The sequence below is a fragment of the Pteronotus mesoamericanus genome, unplaced genomic scaffold (assembly GCF_021234165.1).
Source record: "Pteronotus mesoamericanus isolate MK-2021 breed Mesoamerican mustached bat unplaced genomic scaffold, CSHL_Meso_final scaffold_408, whole genome shotgun sequence".
Lineage (NCBI taxonomy): Eukaryota > Metazoa > Chordata > Mammalia > Chiroptera > Mormoopidae > Pteronotus > Pteronotus mesoamericanus.
In genome coordinates, this window is record NW_026555315.1 from 3,178,974 (window position 1) to 3,201,434 (window position 22,461).

At 59.9% G+C, this 22,461-nt stretch overlaps 1 protein-coding gene across 2 annotated transcripts in view; it reads right to left on the reverse strand.

Annotated features, from left to right (window-relative positions):
• Window positions 1-7,435: 7,435 nt before the first annotated feature.
• Window positions 7,436-22,461, reverse strand: part of SEC14L1 (SEC14 like lipid binding 1) — a 52,728-nt gene continuing 37,702 nt past the window's right edge. Inside the window, exons 10-18 of one of the 2 annotated variants that reach the window (XM_054593134.1) lie at window positions 21,859-21,947; window positions 20,789-20,859; window positions 19,744-19,915; window positions 19,284-19,418; window positions 17,357-17,491; window positions 14,962-15,213; window positions 13,667-13,845; window positions 13,291-13,392; window positions 7,436-7,561 (exon numbers count right to left, since the gene is read on the reverse strand). In XM_054593134.1, the coding sequence (XP_054449109.1) occupies window positions 7,549-7,561; window positions 13,291-13,392; window positions 13,667-13,845; window positions 14,962-15,213; window positions 17,357-17,491; window positions 19,284-19,418; window positions 19,744-19,915; window positions 20,789-20,859; window positions 21,859-21,947 (1,148 nt within the window). In that variant the 3' untranslated portion in view covers window positions 7,436-7,548. Of the gene's footprint in view, window positions 7,562-11,105; window positions 11,654-13,290; window positions 13,393-13,666; window positions 13,846-14,961; window positions 15,214-17,356; window positions 17,492-19,283; window positions 19,419-19,743; window positions 19,916-20,788; window positions 20,860-21,858; window positions 21,948-22,461 lie in introns of those variants that run through there. The other variant, XM_054593133.1, reaches the window with a different exon arrangement.

The following is a 22,461-nucleotide window of genomic DNA, read 5'->3' on the forward strand; positions in this document are numbered from 1 at the left end:
GGGCGAGGCAACGGTAACTTCCCCACGGGGACTCAGCGAGAGGGCCCCCACCGCCCCAACACCCCCCGAGACATGGGTGCTCCAGGCCCCAGGAGGCCAAGCAGAGGCAGCTGGAGAACAAGGTGCGGGGGGCAGGGGAAGGCGAGAAATTGAAGAGAAAGAAACATCTACTTGAGAAGGACCTACCAACCTGATCCCCAAAACATGAGCAAAACAGACGCTAATAAAGACACTAAAACAGAAATCTGCCATGGAGACAGGAAGTGACTCCGGAGGAAATGGAAATCACAGAGGAATCCGAAAGTAATTTTCAGATACGAATGCTTAGGATCATCAAAGAAAGTAAAAATTAGGAAAGCAAAACTGGCCTCAATGAAACAAACACAGGTGCTCGAGAAAGTCAATCGGATACCCTGGACCCAAAAGACGTGATCGTGAACATGAAGAACTCAGCAGACAGAAAATACCTGGTTGGACACACTGAAAACGCAGTTAGTTGGAAGCTACTCCTGAGAATGCGGCCCAGAAATGAACAAATGAAACAGAGAGAAATACGGAGGCGCAGGTCAGAAATGCCGAGGGTGGGCCAAGGAGCCCCAGGGGGCATCCAGCAAGTGCTTCAGAAGAAGGGAATGGAAGGAATGATGCAAAAATGATGTTCTACAAGATAATAGCTACGATCTTTCAAAACCTAAAAAGATACGAATCTTCAAACAAAACGCTTTGCAGGACCTATAAACATGAATTCGTACTTAGATACTTCATACGGTAACCATAGTACATCCAAGGGTACAGAGAATGTCTAAGAAGCTGCCTGAGGCCAAAAGACATTATCCAGAAAGCAGATTTCCTGTCTGGGTTAGAATTTTCAAGAGCTGAAGGGACCCAGCGGCCACCCTGGAATCCTACAGCCAGCTCGACTCTCACTCCGGGGCGGGCACGAAGGACAGGCTTTCTCAGCCATGCAGAGTCTAGGCAGGAGTCCCCCCAAGCAAGACACCCCCGAGAGATCTACCAAAGGGCGAGCGTCCACAGGAAGTCAGTCCAGGAGGAAAAAGACACGATGCACGATGCGAAAAACAAGGGTGAACAGAGAGATGCGTCGGTTAGTTTAGTTCATGTTGGTTGTGACAATAATAACTAATTTCATGTTACAAGGAGCGGGACGGAAATTCTAAAAACAATGACAAAGACTGGGGGGGATTATGTTCAGTGGGAAGGCCAAGCTTGTGAAGGGGGACAGAAATACTGAATGACTTTCAACTTTGTGAGAAGAACTTAGGGTTAAATATCCGTATTTCAATACCCGCCGGAAGGAAGCATCCCGCAGCCTCCAAACCAACAGAGAAGACAGGAGGACGTTGGGGGGAGGCGAGTGGAGCAGAGTTGGTAGCGAAGCCAGAAATCTGGGGGTCAGGGCAGGGCCTCTGCCCCGGGCGACCCAGGTCACACCCTCCAGGAGCCACGGACAAGCCCAGCGAAAACGGGGCTGGGGGCAGCGACAGGCTGCAGCGCGGGGCAGCCACGCCGCCTGTCACGGGGGAAGGCCTCCCCGGCCCAAGGTCCTGTGTCCGGCACTCCGCGTCAGACAGGCACAGCCGCTCGGATAATCAGCGTCCGGGCACGGCGGAGCGCTCCAGGCTCTCCCGCTCCCCCTGCTAAATGCGGCGTCAGCCCTGGGAACCGTGCCAGAGGCAGCCACAGGGATCTCCAAGAGTGACAGAGGTGTGAACTGCCAGGGACCCCACGGCCACAGCCACGTCGGGGACCATCAGCAGCAGGGGCCTCTTAGACCCCCACCCCCACCCCAGAAGGGAAGAAGGTGAGGCAGGCATGCACTTCCCGACCCCCGACCTGGCAGCAGCGGCAGCCAGGCAGGCTCCGCCGTCTCCGGGCTGGGCCAGGAGCACCAAGACGAGGCCTGCAGGCCGACCGGCAAGGGGACAGGCCAGGGCCCCGGCAACAAGGGGCCGGACGCCCGCTCTCCTTCCCTACCCAGAAGCATGGCCTGGCACGGGAAGGGGGGACACCGAGGCAAAGGGACAGCCCCGCCCCCGACGCCCCGGCAGGGACAGCTCTGCATCCCTGTGCGTCAGGGTCCCTCTCTCAGCCGAGGCACCCGGGGCCCGGCTCTGCGTCCCCACGGCATCAGCCGCCCCGAGCTGACCCGAAGAGCACGCGAAGGCTCAGGAAGTGAGACCGGCTCCGAGAGGCGCGGCCCCAGAACTGCTGAAGGGGCAGGAAGGACACCCCGTGAGGGGCGGACAGAGGGCGTTGGCTCGCTGGCCTGGCCTGAGAGAGCCGCGGGGAAGTCCTCAAGCGGAAAGGAAGTCCCGAAAGGAGGAAGCTGTCCTGGGTGAGGACAGCCCCTCAGGAGGGACGGAGGGCTAGTCACCACTGGAGCCTGGGGAGTGTCCGCCGGAGGTCCCAGGGCCCACCACTGGGCCGGACCCTCGCCCACGTCACCCAGTCTCCTGGCCTCAGCCCTCAGGACTTGCCAGAACCTCCCTGGAAAGGCCACGTAAACCCCGGGGGTGTGGTGCCCCTGCTCCAGCAGGTGGCGCTGTCGCCTGTCAGAACAGCATGGTCCCATCTGAACGGAGGGAGATCCTGTTGTCCTCACTGCAGAGAAGAGGGGGAGCGACAAGTGGTACTTAGTGGTGGTGGAGGGGGCGGCAAAGGGGCCAGATGGAGGGCAGGCATCCGGGGCCACCGTGGCCCTGCGTCCCACAGCCACCTGCTGCCCCCCACCCCCGCCCTAACACACAGCTGGACCAAAGGCCTTGGCTGGGCAGAGGGAGGCCCGGGACCGTGAAACAGGCCTGCTCCTCAAATGGGCGCAGAGACGCTGCGAGTCCTGGGCTCCACGTCTGTGCCTTTCCCGTACGTTGTCCCGTGCCACCTGGAAAGAGCCCTCGAGGGGGTGGGCTGCCGCTCTCGGCCCTGGGTTTTCGGGGGCTGGCCTCTTGGAAACACGTCCATTCGGGGTGCACACCCCAAACGCCCCGCTTCGGTGATCACACAGCCACGCCCTGCGACGATGCGCCACCTACAAGACGTTCAGCCCAAGTCCAAGCTTCTCATCTCGCCTGGTTCAGACCTGACCCCCAGGCCACGGGCCATGTCGCGCGGCTGAGTGACAGCACGAGGTGACAGGCAGCCACCATCACTGTCATGCAGAGCAAAGGGGGCGCGGGGCCCATTCTGGATTCCAGGAGACGCGAGAGCTGAACCACCGAGCGCAGTCGGACCCTCGTCGGGACAAGCGGGCGGCCGACAGGCGCGAGCCCGAGCGTGGACTGGCCCGTAGGTGGCGCTGGGGGACCGCTGTTGTTTTGTTAGCGCTTGGCACTGTGTTAAGTAGGAAAACGTGCCGTGTGAAGATATGGGTGCTCGAACACCTAGGGTGGACACGTCACGAAGGTGGCGACTTGAAAAGAACGGAGGGGAAACCAGAGGAAGCACCTACGGCAAACGTGAGCAACTGTTAAATAAAGGGGATGGGTGCCTAGGTGTTCCTAATGCTGCTGTCTGTACTTTTCCATGTTTAAGTTTTTTTCATAATGCAGGGTTTTTTAGGTTGTTAATAAAAATCGAGTAGAGATCACATGGAGGGCGTGGGCTGGAGAGGCCACGCTGTGCAGAACCAACGTACAGAGGCGGCGACATGCAGCTCCTCCCGTGAGGGGCAGCCCGCACGCGTGGGGACGTCCCCGCCGGCGCCTGGGGGCCCTGCGCTCGCAGACGGCAAAGCCCTTGCGGCCTCGGGGGTTGTGTTTTCGTCCGGGATTCACGCACGCCACTGCCCGAGCTGCTTGGGGGAGTCAGAGACCCCAGCTCTGAGGCCTCTGCGCCATTCCTGGCTGCCAGGGCGCCGCCCACCTGTGGGGGCTTTTGACCAAGATCAAGGTGTTTGAGTCACATGACCCTGCAGACCTGTCCCCCACCCTGCCGGCCAGCCCTTGACTCACCTCCCGTCTCCCTGAAGGACTGGCTCCATTTCTGCAGAGAAGCTGCCGTGGGAGGCCGGCAGGGCTTCGTGGGCCGCGGCGGCGCGCCCTGTGGACACTCCCCGAGAAGCTTGCGCTGGGGAGGTTTTCTCGCCCAGGCAGGCCCACAGGGCTAGCGGCGCGGGAGCCTCGCCGGAAGTGTTGACAAACGGTGGCCCTGAGAAGCATCAGTGGGTGGAGCACAGCAGTCACTGTCCCCAGGAGGCGCGGCGGGCTGTCCCAGGCCGGCCGGACCCACAGACAGGAGCACCCCGTGCGTGGCTGTTGGCACCGCTGGCTCAGGGGGGTCTGCCTCCCGAAATCCTCCCGAAGGCTCAGACGTGCTGGGGACTGAGACATCTGGCGCTGGCCCTTCAGAGGCGCCCTCGGCGTAAAGTGTGACGTCCCAAACCAAGGGCAGTGTCTCCAGGGCGGGGTGCTGGACTAGGCAGCTGGGCCCGTTGCGATTTTTCAATGACCTAATGTCATCTGGCAGCATACGTAGGCCAGGGAGTTTAGACTTTCACATGGTCACTTGCTTCTTTAGCTGGTTTCTTACCTATCAGGCGACCCTCCTGGCGGCCTGAGCCTGTGGTCTGGAGGAGCCCACATGTGCTGGGCCCCAACAGGCTGCGTGCGCGGGCTTTGGGCCACGTTCCCATCTCGTGGCCTGCCCAGGACCACGGCCGCAGGACCCGCGGACTCCCGGGGACGCGGCGCGGCCAGGCGGAGCGCCTTGTCCAGTGTTCTGCTCCCCAACTCCCGTCTTTCCCGAGACCAAGCAGGGCTGGCTGTGAAGGCCGGAGCAAGCAAGCGAGACAGCGGGGCAGACGGCTGGTGACAACACCCAGCTGAACGGGGCCTGGTGGGTGGGCCTGCTGTGAACACCTCGCGGACAGAGCCGGACCCTGAGCGTGAGCGGGAGGACCCGCGTCAGCCCTGAGTCAGCATCATTGCCTGCCTCACCGCGGCGGCTGGTATTTATAGCGCGCCTGCCAATTACGCGCCAGGCTTGGTGCTAGCACATCATGCCTGCCGGCTCCTGTCACCCAGAGGATGACCCTCTTGAGATTTAAAAGAGGCCCGAGAGCCTCCCCAAGGTCGAGCCAACAGTCAACGGCCGGGCTGAGGGCTGGAGCCCTGGGTCAGCCCCAGAGGGGTCGGCCTGGGTGGGGTGGCCCGTGGACGACCAGCCCGGGTCCAGGGCAGGACATGGTGTTGACCCCAGGGCTCAGGACTCGCTGGGGCGGAGAAAGGAACCCAGCTGGCTCTGTCAGATGCCATCCCAGGGAGGCAAGAACGGGCTGAAAATAGAACCAATGTTCTGCTCATTTGCATGCAATCTTCCTCCAATTTGCATATCCTGTGCCAGAGTCGCTAACTCTAGGATTATAAAATCAAGCGTGCGAACGAGTTCGTGTGCCCTCTTCAAGTATAGACAGTATAGACAGACTCGGTCCTCAGGGTGTGTCTGACCCCCCCCATTAATCGATCTCTCACACGTGCACGTGCACACACACACACACACACACGCGCGCTTCTATTCCCACTTCCAAATAAATGCTTGTGCTTTAAGGAAATTCCACAGCATGTCTAATCTCATGACAGAAAACCAGCAAGTAATCCCCGGGAAAGCTGGTCCCACCGAAGGGCACGCTCCGGGGCTCCTTCCTCGGCCTCCCTGACCCCGTGTGAACTGTGGCCGGGGTCGCTGGGGTGCGGGGCGCTCACCGAGCAGCCTGCAGCCTGCTTGTTTCTCGAGACACACACCGCACACGCCCTCGGAGCTCGCAGTGGGTACTGACCGGCAGCCATGGCGACGCGGGCACCCTGCGCAGTTCAGCAGAACGGCTGGCTGGTCCCAATGCTGCGATCGCCAGCAGGCGAACCTGCCCTGTGGGGTCCGGGAGCCCTGGCTCCTGACCTGGAAGGCTGCGCTCCCCGCGTGGGGCCGGATGGGAGTGTCCTTGCCGGGGCCTGAGTTCAAATGCACTTGGCCTTGGACAGCCTCATCCCCGCCCAGGCTGACCATGGGCAACCCCGGGGACTTCCCTGGGAGACTGGGCCTTAGAGGAATGCAAGCCGCACCTTGAAGTCTATCAGCTGCTGCACTTGCAACGAGCAGTGCACCATCAGGGTGCCCTGGGCCAGCACGCCCAGCTCCACCGCCGTGGACCCGCTGTGTACTCTAGGCCCAGGTCTTAACCTCTCTGGGCCTCCGTGTCTTCCTCCGAGTATTTGATCACACTAAGATTGTAACACGGATTCTCAACCAGGAATGGTCTTGCCCACCCAGGGGACAGGGGGCAATGTCTGGCGATAGTGCTGGTCGTCACGCCTGGCGGGTGCTGCCGGCAGCTGGAGGGGAGAGGCCAGGGTGCCGCAGAACACCCTGCACCACCCAGGACGCCCACCCCCGCCCCCGTCCCGGCAGAGAACGACCCCGCCCCAAACGGGGCTGAGTGGGGGAACCTGGAGGGGACAGATCCCCGCCACTCCGAGCGGACACTGCCAGGCTGTCCGGAGGACAGAGCAGGACGCCAACCGCGGGGGCAGAGGGGCTCGCTGCCCGTCCCCCACTGTCCTCGCGGCCTCCCAGCGAACCCTGGGCATCATCCCGAGGGGGGGCCCACAGAAGCTTCTCGCTCAGGGGACAGCAGAGAACGGGGGCGGGGGCGCTGGTGGCCTAGCCCGGAGTGCGTGTGGCTGGGCACATGGCAGTCAGGGCTCTTCCGTGTTCGGTGATGCGGTGGCACAGGCCTGCGTTTCCCTCATCGGCAGCCCTGTCACCAGGCTTTGGGAGACAGGCAGCGGCCCCCCTGCAGGCTGACGTTACAGGCCTTTCACAGACGCTCACTACGGATTTCCAGAGACAGGAGAGGCGATATTCTTTATTATCTCTTCACAAAACCCTGTGTGCCCCTTGCAGGTGGGCACTGGGGGTCAGACCTGCCCAGGAAATGCCCACCAATGAGAGGCCCCAAATCCTGTTCCTGCAGAGCAGAGCTGGTGTTCGACGGCAACGCGTTCCCCACTTGCTTCCAGTCTGCACATCCTCGTCCGCTTTCTCTGATTTTCCAATCCAAACGGCTTCTTGGGAGGCGTGCCGAAGTGTTTAGAAATGGGACAAAATAAATCACTCGCTCTCAGGCGACAGCCATGTCGGACACAGGAGAGCCGACGGCTGGGCGTGGGGGCTGCACAGTGCCTGTGGGGGCACCGCAGCAAAGGCCCGCAGACACACAGGGTCCCTTGCAAAGGCCCCTCCTTACATCCCCGCCCGCTGCCCTGGCTGTGGCGGGCCATGGGGGAGGGCGTGCGGGAGAGCACGCAGTTCCTCGGCATTCGCGCTGCGTTTATTCCTGCAGCGTTTCGGCACCTGTACCTGTCCAGCTGTGCCCGGGCGGCTGCCCCGCTGGCCTCCCCGGGGACCTGCCGCACCCTGTCCCCTCCCCGCCGCATCAGTCCCTAGAGGACGATCCCAGGGCTGTCACGGGGGTGGGCTGGGCTCTGTCCTGCAGCCTTGGGATCTGGAGAACCGTTGAGGACTCATCGAAAGTCAGCGCCTTGCTCTGCACATGGAAATCATCAGGAGCATCAGAGATTTAAGTGTTAAAAACAAACAAACAAAAAACCCCAAAACCATGGGAGAACCACAAGAAAATTTAGCAGAATTTAACATGGGGAAGTCCTCTCTGACAAGATTTAACACCTAGAAGCGATTATGGAAAGGACAACAAACGTGACCTCATAAAAATTAAAAATTTTCTGTCCAAAAGAAAAAGGTCAGAGCCAAATGCCCGGCTCACATGGCCGGCACACCTGGTTGGTTACCTGTCGCCACCTGGCCTCTGGCGCCAGACGCACGTGTGAGGACAAGGCCTTGCCCTGATGTGAAGCCCACGCATGCTGCTGGGATGCAGGGCCCGCAGGGAACACGGGTGCCGAAGGCGGGAACCAGGGAGTAATGGGTAACCGGGACACCGTCTGCCCCCTGGCAAGGCCAAAGGGCACTCTGCTGAGGCTGTGGAGAGCTTTCCAGTCAAAAAGGCTGACGGCCAGATCCAGAAAGGGACTGAGGAGGTGGCCAGGCCATGGGAAACGTGGGAAGGCCGATGAGACACACGGAAGGGAAGCGAGCAGGGGCAGGCCGGCGCGCTCAGAGGAAAATGAGAAAGGATACACACACGTGTGCTGTGTGGCTGGGAGAGGGCTGGGCGGGTCGCCAGACACACCCCCACGGCCATCTCTGGGCGCAGGACAAGGTGTGGGGCTGGGGCGGAGGGAGCCAGGAGGCGGCGGGAGGGACAGCAGGCTGAGAGGGGACTTGTTTCTACTCGACTCCCCCGTCTTCTGTTTGAAATTTCACTGCAAAGAAGTGTGCTCTTATGATCCAAACCAATTGTTTTTTAAAAAGTGACTCTAGTTACTGAAGACCGTGTTCGCTGCCTGGCCCAGTCACACTCACACGTCCGAGTAACCGCACACCCCTTCGGCGGCACAGCGTCAGCGGGCAGGAGAGCTGCCGGCCCCCCGGGACGAGCTGAAGGGCTGATGGCATCCCCAGGGAGGCGGTGCGCATCCTGTCCCAGGGCAGGACACAAGAGGGCGCCAAGGAGGAAATCCCCAGGCGGGCCTGGGACCCCCTGCTTTGCCGGCTGCAGAGAAGCCGCCGCCTCCGCCCGCCCCCAGCAGAGCTCGGGTTTGCTCTTGGTCCTGGGTGCAGACCAACCCCTCAAAGGGACGGGAAGGAGCAGGGCCGGGCAGGCAGAGCGCGCTGGCCCTCACTCGTCTCCAGCGGGGCTGGCGCCTGCAGCGCCTCCTTGGGAATGGCTGGGGACCACGGGACCCCGACTGGGGCTCTCCGACACCCTGGCGGGTGCCTTTCACCCTGGGGAGTCAGTTTTGCTGGGCACCAACTCCTGGCTCACTCCTCCTTTCCCAGAAAGTCTTAACGATTCCATTTTCTCCCTGCATAAAGCTCACCCTCTGAGAAGCTCCATTTCCCTCCCCAGATGCCTCAGCGACTTTTTCTTTGAAGTCCAGCATTTTTTGCCCTGACTGGCATGGCACAGTGGGCCGGGCGTCGTCCTGCAAAGTGAAAGGTCATGGCTCGAATCCCAGCCAAGGCACGCGCCTGGGCTGCAGGCTGTCACCCCGACGGGGTGCGTGCGAGAGGCAGCTGATCGAGGCTTCTCTCCCTCTAATAAAACCTTAAAAATATGAAATCTAGCCTTTTTTCTAAAACGCCCCTTGGCACTGGCCATCCTCGGGCCCTGGCCCCTTCCACGTTACCACTGTGCTTGCCCTTCTCCGCCTCCTCTCCCTTCCCTGACTCACCCGTCCTCTCTGGTACCTTTCATTTAAGCCCCGTCTATGAAACGCTTCACTTTGTGTTGCCTGTAATTCGGTCTTAATTTCTGAAGCGGTTTCTTCCCTTCACTTCTAATGCTTCGAGTTCTGCCGCCGCGCACCTGGGCTCCTGTCACGCCGCCGCGCCCTGCCTGCTCCCGCGGTCCACAGGGCGCTGTGTTCCTCGTTCTCAGCTCTGCACAGACCTGATGTTTGATGTTTTCCTGGTGCTTCGTAAGTGTTCACAAAACACGCCCACCTGCCTCCGCCTGTGGGGTCTTTCCGTCCTGTCCCCCTTCCTTTCATTCTTCCCCGCAGTTTTTCCTTCGCTAGAAGGGAGCCCTGGCAGGTCAGCTTGGGGACTTCAAAGGGGCGAGACGGCTCCCACCACTTAGCCTCTCCACGGCAGCCCTCGGCGCCCCCCGCGGGACGCCCCGGGCACTGCGGGGCCCCACGCCCGGACGCTCGCTGTCCGTCAGGCGGGCCCTGTAACCAGCGCGGTGTGCGCCTCACTCCGGAGTCCGCGTGCCCGTACCATCGCCCAGGTCTGCTGTGGATGACGACCAGGGGCTCTCTGGTGGGACGTACGTAGCCGACTTTCACGGTCTCTACGCACAGAGCTCAGCTGCCCGTGGGCTCTAGGCTCTGCAATCCAGCTGCTGTCTGCACGCGGGGCCACCACTGCCATCCTCCCAGAGTCCCCGGCTGGCCAGACCCCAACTTTTTCACAGATTCGGGGGCCTGTTTCCCGACACTTGGACGGGAACACCTCTGCCCCGCTCAGAGCTGGAAGACAGCCGGTGGCTCAGGCTGTGTCTGGGAAACGTCATGTACTTAAGGATAAACAGAGGAGAGGTTTGGTGGCCCAAGAGGAAGACGCGGTGACCCTCGTTCGGGATGTTCGACGTCGCTGCCATGCTCTGGGACAGTCGGGGCGCCCAGCAGGCTAACGCATGCTCCCGTTTTTCAGGCTGCCTCTGCTGTCACCGTGAGAACGTGAGACCCCGATGCTAAATGGAAGGCTTGGGAAAGCAGGCCCCATGTGACAACAGGCAGGGAGGGACATGCTAGCGCACAGAGGGGGCTCGTGCAGAAACCTTCCTCCCTCTGGGGACAACCTGGCAACTCATGAGTCACCGCAGGGCTGAGGTCAGAAGGAGCATATTAGCGATCTAGATTCCCTGGGGACAAACTGCTACCTGCAGACGCGGAGGCGCATCACCTGCTCCCCGCCCCACACCCCAGCTTGTCCCCTCGGCCGGCTCCCACCAAAGACAGCCACCGACTGGGAAAGCGAATGATGTCGTGGCTGCTGAGGGGGAGGCAGGCGGGTGGGGCGCTGCCGGGCATGCGCCTTGCCTCCCCTACGCCTCCCCTACGCCTTCCCCATGCCTCCCCCGCAGCCCCAACAGGGCACCGCGGATAAGGCGGCCCAGGTTTCTGCAGGTGCACGCCTGCCCGTCTGATTTGCTCTGAGGCTACCTGGTTGAAGGAGCCGCTCTATTACCAAAGAAACATCGCATCGGGCTGGTCTTGCGGAGTTTGAGAAAAACCACAGCGTGTCTTCGGGAAGCGAGGGGACTGCGAGCCGGGGGCTCCCTCCCTGCAGGGCAGCCTCGTGCTTGTGAAACGCGGGCAGGCGAGGCCTCATGCCTGGGATGCCGGGACACAGGGCTTGGGCCCCAGCCTCTCTTCTGCCTTCTAGCGATGCAGTCTCTGAAGAGTGACAACTCTTCCAGGGGGACCTCACAGTAACAAAAAGACTTTTCTTTTCTTTAAACAGTTCACATTTATTATTGATAACAATAAAAAAATCTTGTAAAGACTATCAGTATTGTATTACCAAGAGTGAGGTAATATGTTTACAAAACATTTACAGAATTTGACATGTAAATAGTGGATTTAGGGAGAAAAGTGAATTAAGACACCGGTCACGGAGGGAAACCCAAAGACTCATTAGTGCTGGGAAAGGCAGGGGGACAGAAGCTACTGAAGGAGTGCAGGGCACCGAGAGGACAGGCGGGCTCGCCCGCATCACCGAGGCGCAGGCCCCGGCTCCCGCCCCAGGAGAGCGGCGGAGTGACGCGTGAGCAACCCGCAGGTATCTGCGCGGTCCTGCGCTCTGAACTCTTAAAGACGCATTCAACCCTTTGGAGGTAAAACAGGGTCACTTCTGAATCAACTTAAAAAGAACAGATCTTCAGACTGGGGGAGGGGGATGGCTGTGATTCAAATAGTTCTACAAACATCCCTGGGCTGCTGTGCACGGTTGAGGGAAGCAGCTTCTTGGCAGCTGTCAGCAAAATCGCCATCTGAGACACAGAGAAAGAGAGAAAGAGAGAGAGAGAGAAGGGACCGTCTTCAGGTCCTTATAACTGGGAAGCAGAACGCACCAACTGGAAGCAGCAACTGACCCTACTGTGCTCTCTGGAAACAAGCCTCTAGGTGCCCGCGAGGAGCTTCTTTCCTCAGGAGACGCCCGGCCATGTGCCAAAAAGGCTGGCGATCGCGGGAGGGCCCGTGGCCGGCGGCGGGGCGCGGGCAGGTATGGGCGCTTCCCTGACTGGGACAGAGGGCCGCTCGGCTTCCTCCGAGCCCTCCGGATGCCTCTGCTCTGGGCCCCAGGGACGCCCGCCTAACACCTTCCGCGCGGAGGACGGCAGTGCAGGCCCGAGCTTCCGTGCCTGTCACATCCCTTAGCTTCACGGGCACCGCCTCTGCTGCACACAACACAGCACGTCACGTCTGATAAGGAGACTATCCCAAGGCAACACAGGCAGGTTCGCAAACAACCAGCTTTAAAAAGCCGAAAACTGAGGGCCAGTACAAGACAGAACAGGCTTGGTAGCGGGAATAAAAAGATGTAAGAGGCGAACCAGTTTCCTATTTGCTTGATTCCTAGGAGGAATCTCGTCACGTGGACCAAGGAACCCTTGCCTCAGCCCTGCAGCCCCACGCTGCCACGCCACATGCACGCCCCGAGCCCACTTCCTTTCACAAAGACGCAGGCGGGGCCCCTGCAAGCCACACGCTACCCTGCGGCGCCAGCCACATCCTGAGGCCCCCGGCTAGCCAACACGAACGCCAGACCGTTTCAACACGGCAAACATGACCGTCTTCCAAACACCCCCCAGGGACTAGAAGGACCCCCCGGGGCTCTGACGCCGTGAAGCTCGGAGGGCGCAGGGGAGGTGAGTCGGGAATGAGCTCAGAGCTGACGTGAGCAGGCTGGAAGAGCAACACGCAGAAGGAGAAGGGAAGGAACGCCCGCGCCCCAGTGAACGCCCGGGAAGCCCTGCTCGGGAAGCGCGAAGAAGATCTGAAAAGGAGGAAGGGGACAATCGTGTTCAGTGACGGCGGTGCTGTCCTGGCGTCACGGGGGCCCGGCCCTCCAGCACTGACCGGAGAACCGGGAATCCATCCGGCCACGGAGCCAGGCCGGGGGCTCCCACAGGCCGCCCCTCGGTCCTTGCCACCTCGGCGGTGCCTGCTCTCAGGGCAGCGAGCGGACTGCCACCAGCCGCGGGCAGGAAGCGAGGGCTGCAGTGCGGGGCAGGCCGGCCGCTGCGGCTCCACGTGGGAAGGCGAGGCCACCTCCACTGGGCGGCGTAGGACTTCATCCGCTAAGGGACATTGTGGAGGTTATGCGAAACATTTTTTGCATCAACGTCTGAGACAAAGTCAACCTCTTAATTAGTATATAAACTACTTTCTTTCATGATAGCCCTTGTGCTCTGATTTGATTTTGTGCACGCTGTAGACAAAATCTATGGCTATTGAGTTAGAGTTAAAACTACCTGCCGAGATGGTTTCGGGATCAGTAACTACATCTACCATCTCGAGAGCTACCTGCTACCTAGGGGCAGAGTCGTCTGCACACGGGCCGCCGGCGGGTGGCGCGCTCGGGCTGTCCGAGGAGGAGGCGGCGGCGGCGGCGGCGCGGCACTACCTGGAAATCATGGAGCTGGAGTGAGACTGGCTGGAGGAGGTGGTGGCGGCGCTCAGCTGGGAGAACCCGCTGTGGCTGGACTCCAGGCTGGTCATGGAACCTCTGCAAACAGCACAGCACGGGGACACGTGTGAGGGCTGAGCCCCCCGCCCTCCGCCCTGCCTGCAGAACCCCTGCCGTCCCGCGCCCCTCCCCCGCAGCAGCACCCCTGCCCCCCGCGGCACTCGCAGAGCAGGGCCCCCAGGGACGAGGTTCCCCACTGCCCCTGCGCCCGGATGACCCCGTGCACTGGCAACGCTGAGCGGCCCACAGGCCCCTCCCGCCGGCACCAGGCCCCACCGTCCTGGCCGCACGTCCCCCGCGCCCAGGCCCGTACCTGAAGTCCTCCGACCCGATCACCTCAGTGTAGTACATCACTTTGCACTTGTGGGAGGAGACCTGCAGGGAGGCCAGCACGTCGTCCACTCGGGGCAGGTTGGTGGCGGCGCACGCCGGCATGCTGTGGAACTTCCACTGCAGGATGTAGAAGCCTGGCCACCTCGTCACGTGGGAGCCCTGGAACGAGTTGGGCAGAGCCGGCTGAGGCGGCCTCCCCTCTGGTCCCTGTCCTACGGAGGGTCTGGCAAAGCCGGGGGCCGTCTCGCACTGAGTCACGGTCCCTAACCGTCTGGACAGGTGACCGGCCCGCTACTCTGGCTCGTTACAGGGCCGGCCGCAGCCAGGCCCCTGCTGGTGCTGGGAAGGTTAACGGGGAGCGACACTCCGAGTTCGCCTGCCCCGAGGACCAGGGCGGAAGACCTCAGGTGGGCGCTTCGCTCGACCTGGAGAAGGTCAAAAAAGGTCATCTGGACCAGGTCACACCTTTGGCACGGTTCCAATGATCTGACCAGTGTGTTCTGGGTTAAAAGGATGTCCATCTAAAACCAAATGTCCAATCTGTGACAATTACCTCCTCCATTAATTCTGGAATTAAAGACTGCAAAGTAAAGACTGGAAGTAAAGATGTAGCTTACAACGTCTGTCCGTCTGTCCGCTAGTTTAAAACTGAAAAGGATACTTTCTTGCACTCTGCTTCTAAGACCACGAAGGCACTGAGAGGCTCATCCCTAAAAACTGTAAAGGCAGCAAATCTGCACATTATGAAGGCCAGGAGCACCCGAGAACTATCATTCCAAGCACAAGTGCTCAAAATAACTGGCTAGAATTTTACCAAAGGGCTGACGGAGCATTTCCACATAAATCAGAAGCTCAGCAATGACAGCTAACGGCCCCATGGCACTGGTGCCCCCCACTTCTATTCAGGGCGATTTCCCTCTGAAGGAAACAGGCGGAACAGTCAAGGGCGTGCTGGCGGCAGTCTCCGACCCAGGCTGCGCACGCCCAGCGGGCCTGTCCCTCCCTCCCTCCCGGGCGCGTCTGTGGACACACGCTGAAGACGACACGTGCGCTCAAGACCGAAGTTACGGGCTCTGTCCCCAGCCCCTTTCAGGTCTGAGTCCCTTTTCTCCTAAGACTCACTTGGCTCCCTGAATCATTCTGATTGGAACTAGAACCACACACCCTCATCTGGCCTCCCACTGACAAGACGGCATCGCCGTGCAGGACAGAAGTGAGGTGACAGACCCCTCCTCGCGACCAGGCCAGCATGCGGCACGTCACAGCCAGTCCTACCTGCACGCTCTCCCCTTCTTTGCAAATCAGCGGCGGCTCCACCATGCTGTAGTCCCGGCCCAGCTGCCAGACCCTGTCGATCAGCTGCACGTTGTTTCCCCCTGGGGAAGTGATGCTGTGCGCCCCCAGCGAGTCCTTCTTGGGCGGCTGCGGGGACCTCTTGGAGTGATAGATGTTAAAGACAATGTCGCCTTTGCACACGTCAAAGTCCCACGTGATCACTGAAGAGGCATCCACAATCTGCACGAGAATCTGGAGGAAGAGGGGCTGCGTCAGCAGCCGAGGCCAACGCAGCCCTGGCCTGCGGCTGCGGGGGGCGCGCAGGCCTGTGTCCTTTCTGCGGGCTCTGCATGCACCATCACCGGCGACCGCCCAGGTCCCCACCCGCTGGCTCCTGCGTGGTGTCACGGGCCCACTCTGTGCACGTCATTAGCTACCCCTACGGTCCGCGGTCTCCGCTCTTTAGGTGGCACTCTAAAATACTGGGGTCCCGACTGTCAGAAGCATCTCAGCAATGCAGAAAGGACAGTGCTGGCCAGTGTGCCTCCGTTGGTTGGGCATCGTCCCACGGCTGAAAGGTCGTGGGTTCGGTCCCTGGCGGGGGTGCATACGGAAGGCAACCAATCAATGTTTGTCCCCCTCCATTCCTTCTCTCTAAAATCAGTAAGCATGTCCTCAGTGACGATTTAAAAAAAAAAAAAAAAGAAAAAGGCAAGACATGTCCAAGTGGGTGTGTGGACTGCCCTGGACGGGCGAGCTCAGGGAAGGCCCAGAGCAGGGGGAGTTAAACCAAGGGCACGGGGGACGGAGGGAGCCTCCCTGGGGGCACCTCTGCCCGGGCGGGGCAGTGGCAGCAGCCGCTGCTGTGTGGGAGGAGGGAGCCACGTGGCACGGGGCCGGGGGAAGGGCCAGGGGGTTGAGTGCCTATCTGAAATCTGCACTTTATTCAGCGCCCATTTAAAGTTTCCCAACAGGAAATGATCAAAGTTATAGTTTCAAAAGATTGCTGTGGGAGGAACGTGGGAATTAAAATCAGCTGGGGAGAGCTATGTGTTCAGGAAAAAATCCCAGCAGAAGCAGGAGCCATGTGCACCCTCCCCCTGAGCGCCCGGGGAGCCGCCCACCCTCCCACGACACCGCTGCGTCTCCCGCTGAGGCACCGCTGCCGCGGGACCTCCCTAACGAGCAGGCTCCGTCCTGCCCGCCAGTCGCATCTACGACAGCGGCGGCCCCGAGGCCGGCCCACTCACGCGCTCTGCCAGGCGGCTCCCCAGGGCAGAGCTCGGCAGGGATGGCAGCCCCCCGGCTGGCGGCCCCCTCCTTCCCGCCGACCACGGGGCCTTTAATTCGGCCTTCATTTTACAGGCACCGCTGTCCCCATGGGTGCTTTTTTTAAGCCCCAAGGCAGAAATGAAGTTTCTACTGTCTTGCTGTAGAAAACCTGGCTACCCATCTCCAGAGATCCTCTGTGACTCACAGGTTCTCTGCTGTGGACAAAGGCAACAGTGGCCTTGGAGGGGACAAACAAGAACCCTGCCTCCAAAAAACTAGCCCCCAAGTAAGAGATACAAATAACCCTCCCGATACAGCAGTGAGACTCTGAGACGTCCCTGCAGAATCTGTGACCAAGCCCAGCGAACTTCCATCTCGGCCTGGTCCAACCGCAGCAAAAGCACCCCCGGCCCCACTGCTGATGGGCAGACGGTCCCAGGAGGCAGAGCGGCAGGACAGGCAGCAGGGCCGGGCGGGGCGGCCACTGTGGCAAGAGGCAGCTCGGGGCACTCCCGGCCACCGCCACGGCCCAGCCAGCTGCCTGTCCCCTCTGAGGGCCACCGCGGAGTGCCACCGTCCTCTCCGCGGTTGGGGCTCGGGACAGGACGGCTCAGTGGGAGTCCCTCACACCTCGGGCCACCCACAACATCCCAGGACACAGAGTGAGAGTCATAACCCAGGAACACCCTTGCTTCTGCACCGCAACGTGACAGCAAAAGGGGAAATTTCTCCTCATTCCGTTAGACTGACAAAACTGGGGCAATGCCTTCAAAAGTATAAATAACCAAAATGCAGTCAAAAAAATGGAAAGTGAGAGTGGTCCTAGTTTTCCATAAAGAAACTAAGCCTGAGAGTCAACCTGCCACACACGGCTCCGCGGCCGGGTCTCTGCAAAACAGGGCAGGGCGGGCGGGCAGCGGGGAAGGGGACGACCGAGCGTCCCTTCCAGGTGCTCTGACCGGGCGCCGCTGCTTTCTACTCCACCATGTCTGTTCGACAAAGGTCTACAGACAAAGACCAGCAAAAGCACCGATTCTTCTCATCTACGTCCAACTGGGAAGACCCCCGACGACGCTCCGGGAGCGGATGGGCCCGGCAGCCCGGGCACCCGCCCGCTGCGCACCTCGTGCGGGGCTCCTTTGAACACGCTGGCAGACTGGTAGATGGTCTCGGTCCAGAGCTTGAGGTCCTCGTTTTCCAGCTCCTCCGCGGTCCGGTACAGGGATTTCGGAACCAGTCCGCCCTCCGGCACTTCGCACTGGAAACAAGGGGAACACAGCGGTGAGAGTCACCCAACGGCACGCCAGGCGCCACAGCCGGCGGCCAACTGCCGAGGTCGCCGAGGAAATGGGCAGCCGGCGATGCCACCACTCGCTCTGTAGGGCCTGGCAATGTAACTTTAAAAACCCACTGAAATACGTGTGTCTTGCCTTAATAAATGGAAACACGTTGAAGGTGATTTATCACAGAATTCATGCTAACATGTATGAGGCACCAACTCAATTACTAAAGCTGGTTTATATAAGAATTACAGTATTTTCCACCGTAAAGGAAAAACATTCTGTTAAGAAAAGGATTATTCTCAGCAGCTACAGGAATTATTTTTATTATGTAAAGATACATAATCAACAAGGCAAGCTTCGTGTCTACCTCAAGTTACATGGTCAGTCATGTTCACTAAAAAATAACAGGGAGCTTTTGAATTTGCATGAAACAAGCTGAGCTGAATTAGAATTTGTGCATTCCATACATTTCCTAATTGACCTTGTAGGACGACTTCACACCACAGCGCGTAAACCCGAGCACTCTCGGTGTGATCAGCCCTGGGGAGTGACCACACAGAAAACAAACGTGACTGGGAACCTGTCGCGCAAGACATCACATTAGATGACTCCACACCAACGCGTGGTTAAACCCTCTTGTACAAGAACACAGAAGTGAGCACCACTGTTCAACAGCAGCAGAGAGGAGAGAAGCCTCAAAGCCAGAGTGTGAAGACCTCCACCAGCTACGGGGACCCTCCCACTGTGGGTGTATCGCGGTGGTCAGAGAGACAAACACAGACCCCGCCAGTCGTGAGTCAAGCACGTCTTCCACTCCAGCCTGGTTCTTCTCGCCCTCACGAGCAACAACCACGTGCGCGGTCCTCCAATGTAACCTAAGTCGTCTGTGGGCCAAATCTGACCTCAGCGTGAACATCATGGGCACTTGGAAAATGTACTTGTTCCTTTGCACAGCCCTGTGACCTACCTGCGATTCCTTACAGCAGAACTGCTGCACTTGGAGCTCAGTTTAAAAGCTGTTTAGATTCCCCTAACCGTCCAGTTTCCTAAAAGCCGGATTCATTTGCTGAACACGTGAGTCAGGTCCACGTGTACACATCTTGAAAAGACCACCTTATTCGCTGTGAAGAATGGGAGAGCCCTTTCTCTCATGAGGCCCTGGCGCTGGATGCCAGGGGGCTTCGGCCACCGCTGCGGCCCAGCCACGGGCCCCGCCAGGCTTCGGCTGCCTTGGCCCTGGCGCCCGGCCGTGGAGCCTCAGCGGCGGGGAGTCCTCAGGGGACTGAACTCCTCCGACTCCCTCATCCCAGGACAGGGTAGAGAAGCGGAGGCGTTCGCCTGGTAATCTACTGATTCCGTGTTTTTTTTTAAAATCCCAAATTACGTAAAAGAGTATTCCCTGACTTTATCCCCTTTAATACATTATCCTGACTGTCAATGGGAAAATATTTCTGAGAATCACTTCTTTTAATAGTGTACTTAAAAAAATGCACAGCTCCTCCAAAACAGTGAAAACATCCGATTCACACACAGCTGAGTGAATAAAGCAAGCTGCGATTAGATGAGACTCTAAAACAAGTTCTCCCGAGATTTAACAATGAGGAAATGTATGTGTGATCAAAAATTACCTAAACAATTGGGGGATCAGAGAGATGCCAGCCAAAAATAATAAAAACAAAAACAACCCAAACCGAAAGGTCTGGAAATCATTGGTACAAGCCAGCGCCCGCCCCTCCCCCACGGCGCGGGCCCCGCCCTGGGACCCACCATGCACTCCCCGCCCAGGAAGTCGGGGATGATCTCTCTGTCGATGTAGTCCAGCAGGCCTCCGGGACCCTGGTAGTCATTTCCCGCATAAATGAGGAACTTCCTTCTGGTGTTGTCATCAATGAAGGGACTGACCTGCGAGCGAGAGAACAGCCTGTACTCCCCTTTGCTTGGCCGTCAGCCCTCAGAGGTTAAAACGACAAGGTGCTACGAGGGCGGGAGGGGAACTGGAGTTCGAGACACTCCTTCTGTGAGGTCCATCTGCATGGCGCTAGACACACAGGAATTCTTTCTCCCCTTAAACCGCTTGAGAAATTTCATGTCTTTCCAAGTTAACTTTTTTCCCTAACTAGCTGAGACTTCAAGTCACAGACACAAGGACGTGAATGTGTGCGTGCACGCATGCTGCGTGTCTGCCTTACAAGTGCTAGCGACCGCTGGGCGACGCCATCTAACCCACCAGTGTCCAGAGGACAGGGAACACCCGGGGGGCCCGCAGGATCAGCAAGCGGCCCAGCGTCTCGGGGTAGTTGGCCTCCACCACCTCGATGATGCGCAGCAGGGCCTTGACGCCGGGTCTCCACAGGTGGCGCATGTTCAGTCCCTCCAGGTCCACCAGGCAGGTCCACGAACTGCAGGCGCGCAGACGTGTTATTCCACACACGGCACACAGCAAACCGGGTCAGTCACTTACAGCCGTTCCCCAAAGATGCCAGTTTTGAAAACTGCCGCGTTATGAGCCACGCTGACGCCTGCTTGTATGCAGCACATGGGATCAGCGTGGGGGACCAAGCCCTGTACTCACAGAGGGACCAGGGGCTGAGGGACAATGAGCAAAACCCTCGGTCCAACGTGCTCAGCGATCCAGCAGAAAGGCACACGTGCGCCTGCCGGGCCGGGCCCCTCGCACTGACCCCGGGGCGGCACCCGCCCTGGACGCGCAGCGTGACTGGACCGCGACAAGCTATGGCTCAGGAAGTGTTCACTGAGTCGGCACCGTCTCTGGAGCTGGGGCTACAGCGGGCACAAAACCTCAGGCCCACCCCAGGGGCCCATCGGCACACACCCTTCTCAGGGCGACCTCAGACCCTCCGTACGTCCCAGCGCAGCTCACCCGCACCCGCCGTATGACTCACGAGCACAAGGTGGTGTTTGTACCCCGTCCCCCACCAAAAATAGACAGACAAATAACAAAAAAAGGAGACACGGTAAAACCTGCAACCGTGAGCTCCCGGGGACCACACAGGCTAACCAGACGGGCCACCGCACCCGGCCTGCGGGGGCGGCAGTGCGCAGGGGTGGCAAACAGCGAGACCCAGCAGCTGCCCCTCAAAACTGACCACGTTACATGCTTATCTGTTTTCTACCTTTTCAAGCATGGGAAACAGTAAGCTATTTAGACTTGATCCTAAAAATCTAACCAGATTTGAGATCTAAAAATCAACTAAAAATACGTAAATCCTACTCTCAACAGGCTGGAGGGGAGAACAAAGGCGCACACCTACCTGATGGGCCGGCCGAAAACTTTGGTGTTCTCTTCGCACCGCCTGAGTCCTTCCTCGTTGATGGAGAGCACCTGCGTGCAAAAAGGCCGCGAAGCCCGGTGTCAGTCTCAAGACGGCGACACGGCCACATCAGCAACGCAGCACGCTTCAGGCAAGCATGCAAACCGCAGAGTCCTCTGCTGAGGCTCCCCGATACACACAACCACGCCCCGGCAAAGAACAGCTCCCTCTGCAAAGGGGGCGAGCCCTGCCCTCTATGGCAAAAGCGCCTGCTACCCAGCAAGGGCCCAGGCCGGAGGCGGCCCCTGACCGGCAGGGAGGGCGCGGCCCGCTGCCGCGTCTTCAGAACGAGCGCCTCTGGAGCTGCCGAGGCGCGGGCCTGTGGAGCGGGGGCACTGCGGTGTCGCATGGGCCAGCCAAGGGGAGGGCAGCGCCAGAGCCGGCGAAGCGCCGCGACACTGTGCGCAGGGCCGCCGGCCCCGCGCCAGCGGCCCCTCCACGCCTGCTGCTCTTTCCCCCTGCACACGCGTGCGCAGGGGTGGGCCGGCGCGCACCGGGCCCCCACAGCAGCAGGGGCCCCTACTCCACTCAGAGTGCCACCAGGGGCTGTCACAGGGACACTGACTCAGCGAGGTGCCCTTCAGAGCCGCTCTGCTGCGATTCAGGAGCCCGCTCTCCCTTCAGAACGCCCGCGCCGCGGGTGCCCGGAGCCGGGCCCGAGGAAGTGCCAGCGCGGAGGACGCTGCAGGGAGGCCTGTTCGGAGAGTCGTTGGGGTCGGGGGGCGGGGGGGGGACGGGACAGGGACGGGACAGGGCGCCTCTGTGGGGCTGAAGGTCACAGACGACTGCTCAGAGCCCGCTCCCAAGCGGTCGCCTCAAGTGGTTAGAGTGATTTTTCTTGAAACTTCTGGGCCCGCTTTTGAAATTTTTCAAATATATGAACAGATTCTCCTTTCTAATTACAAAAGCAGCACAGGCTTCTTATCACAGAGCAACAGTCACTCCGCGCCCCGCTGGCGGAGAAAGGAAGGGAGCCCAACCGTGGCCTGGCGCCCGGCCTCGGCACTTACGTATCTCAGCAGGGCCTCCTCCCCGAGGGCTCTCACCAGGCCTTTGGTGTCCATCTGCCCCAGCCGGAGCACGTAGAGGGGCCGCCCGTCTGCGGGAGGGACAAACGAAAGGCATTACTACCGGCACCAGTCCGGCCGCGGAGCCGGGGACACAGGCCTCGGACCCCGACAAGGAAGCCCGCTCCCTTGTCTTCTGGGTGGGCTTCGAGCGCTTTCCTCCTGAGCAGCAGCAGCTGGCTTCTGGGCGTGTGTACGGGGTCCCCCCAACCTTTCCCCCAAAAAGACTGTAAAGGGAAAACACAAAAGCCACCAACCGAGCAGTCAGCAGGGACCTGGAAACAGCTCTGCAGGGTGGAGGCCGAGGGAGCCCGGTCCCCGCTTACACAGCTGGAGGCGGGACGGGGAGAGCCCAGAGGCCCGCCCGCAGCTGGGGCGGCCCGGGAGCCGGACACTCATTTCTCTCGTGTTTCACAGGCGGGCCCAAGTTCGGGGTCAGGAGTGTTACAACCCCAGCTTCCCTGGTTTCTACCCTCAGAACCAGAATAAACAAGTACTTTCTAGAAATCTTACTCTTAAAACCATAGTAACAGCAGCACATGTTGG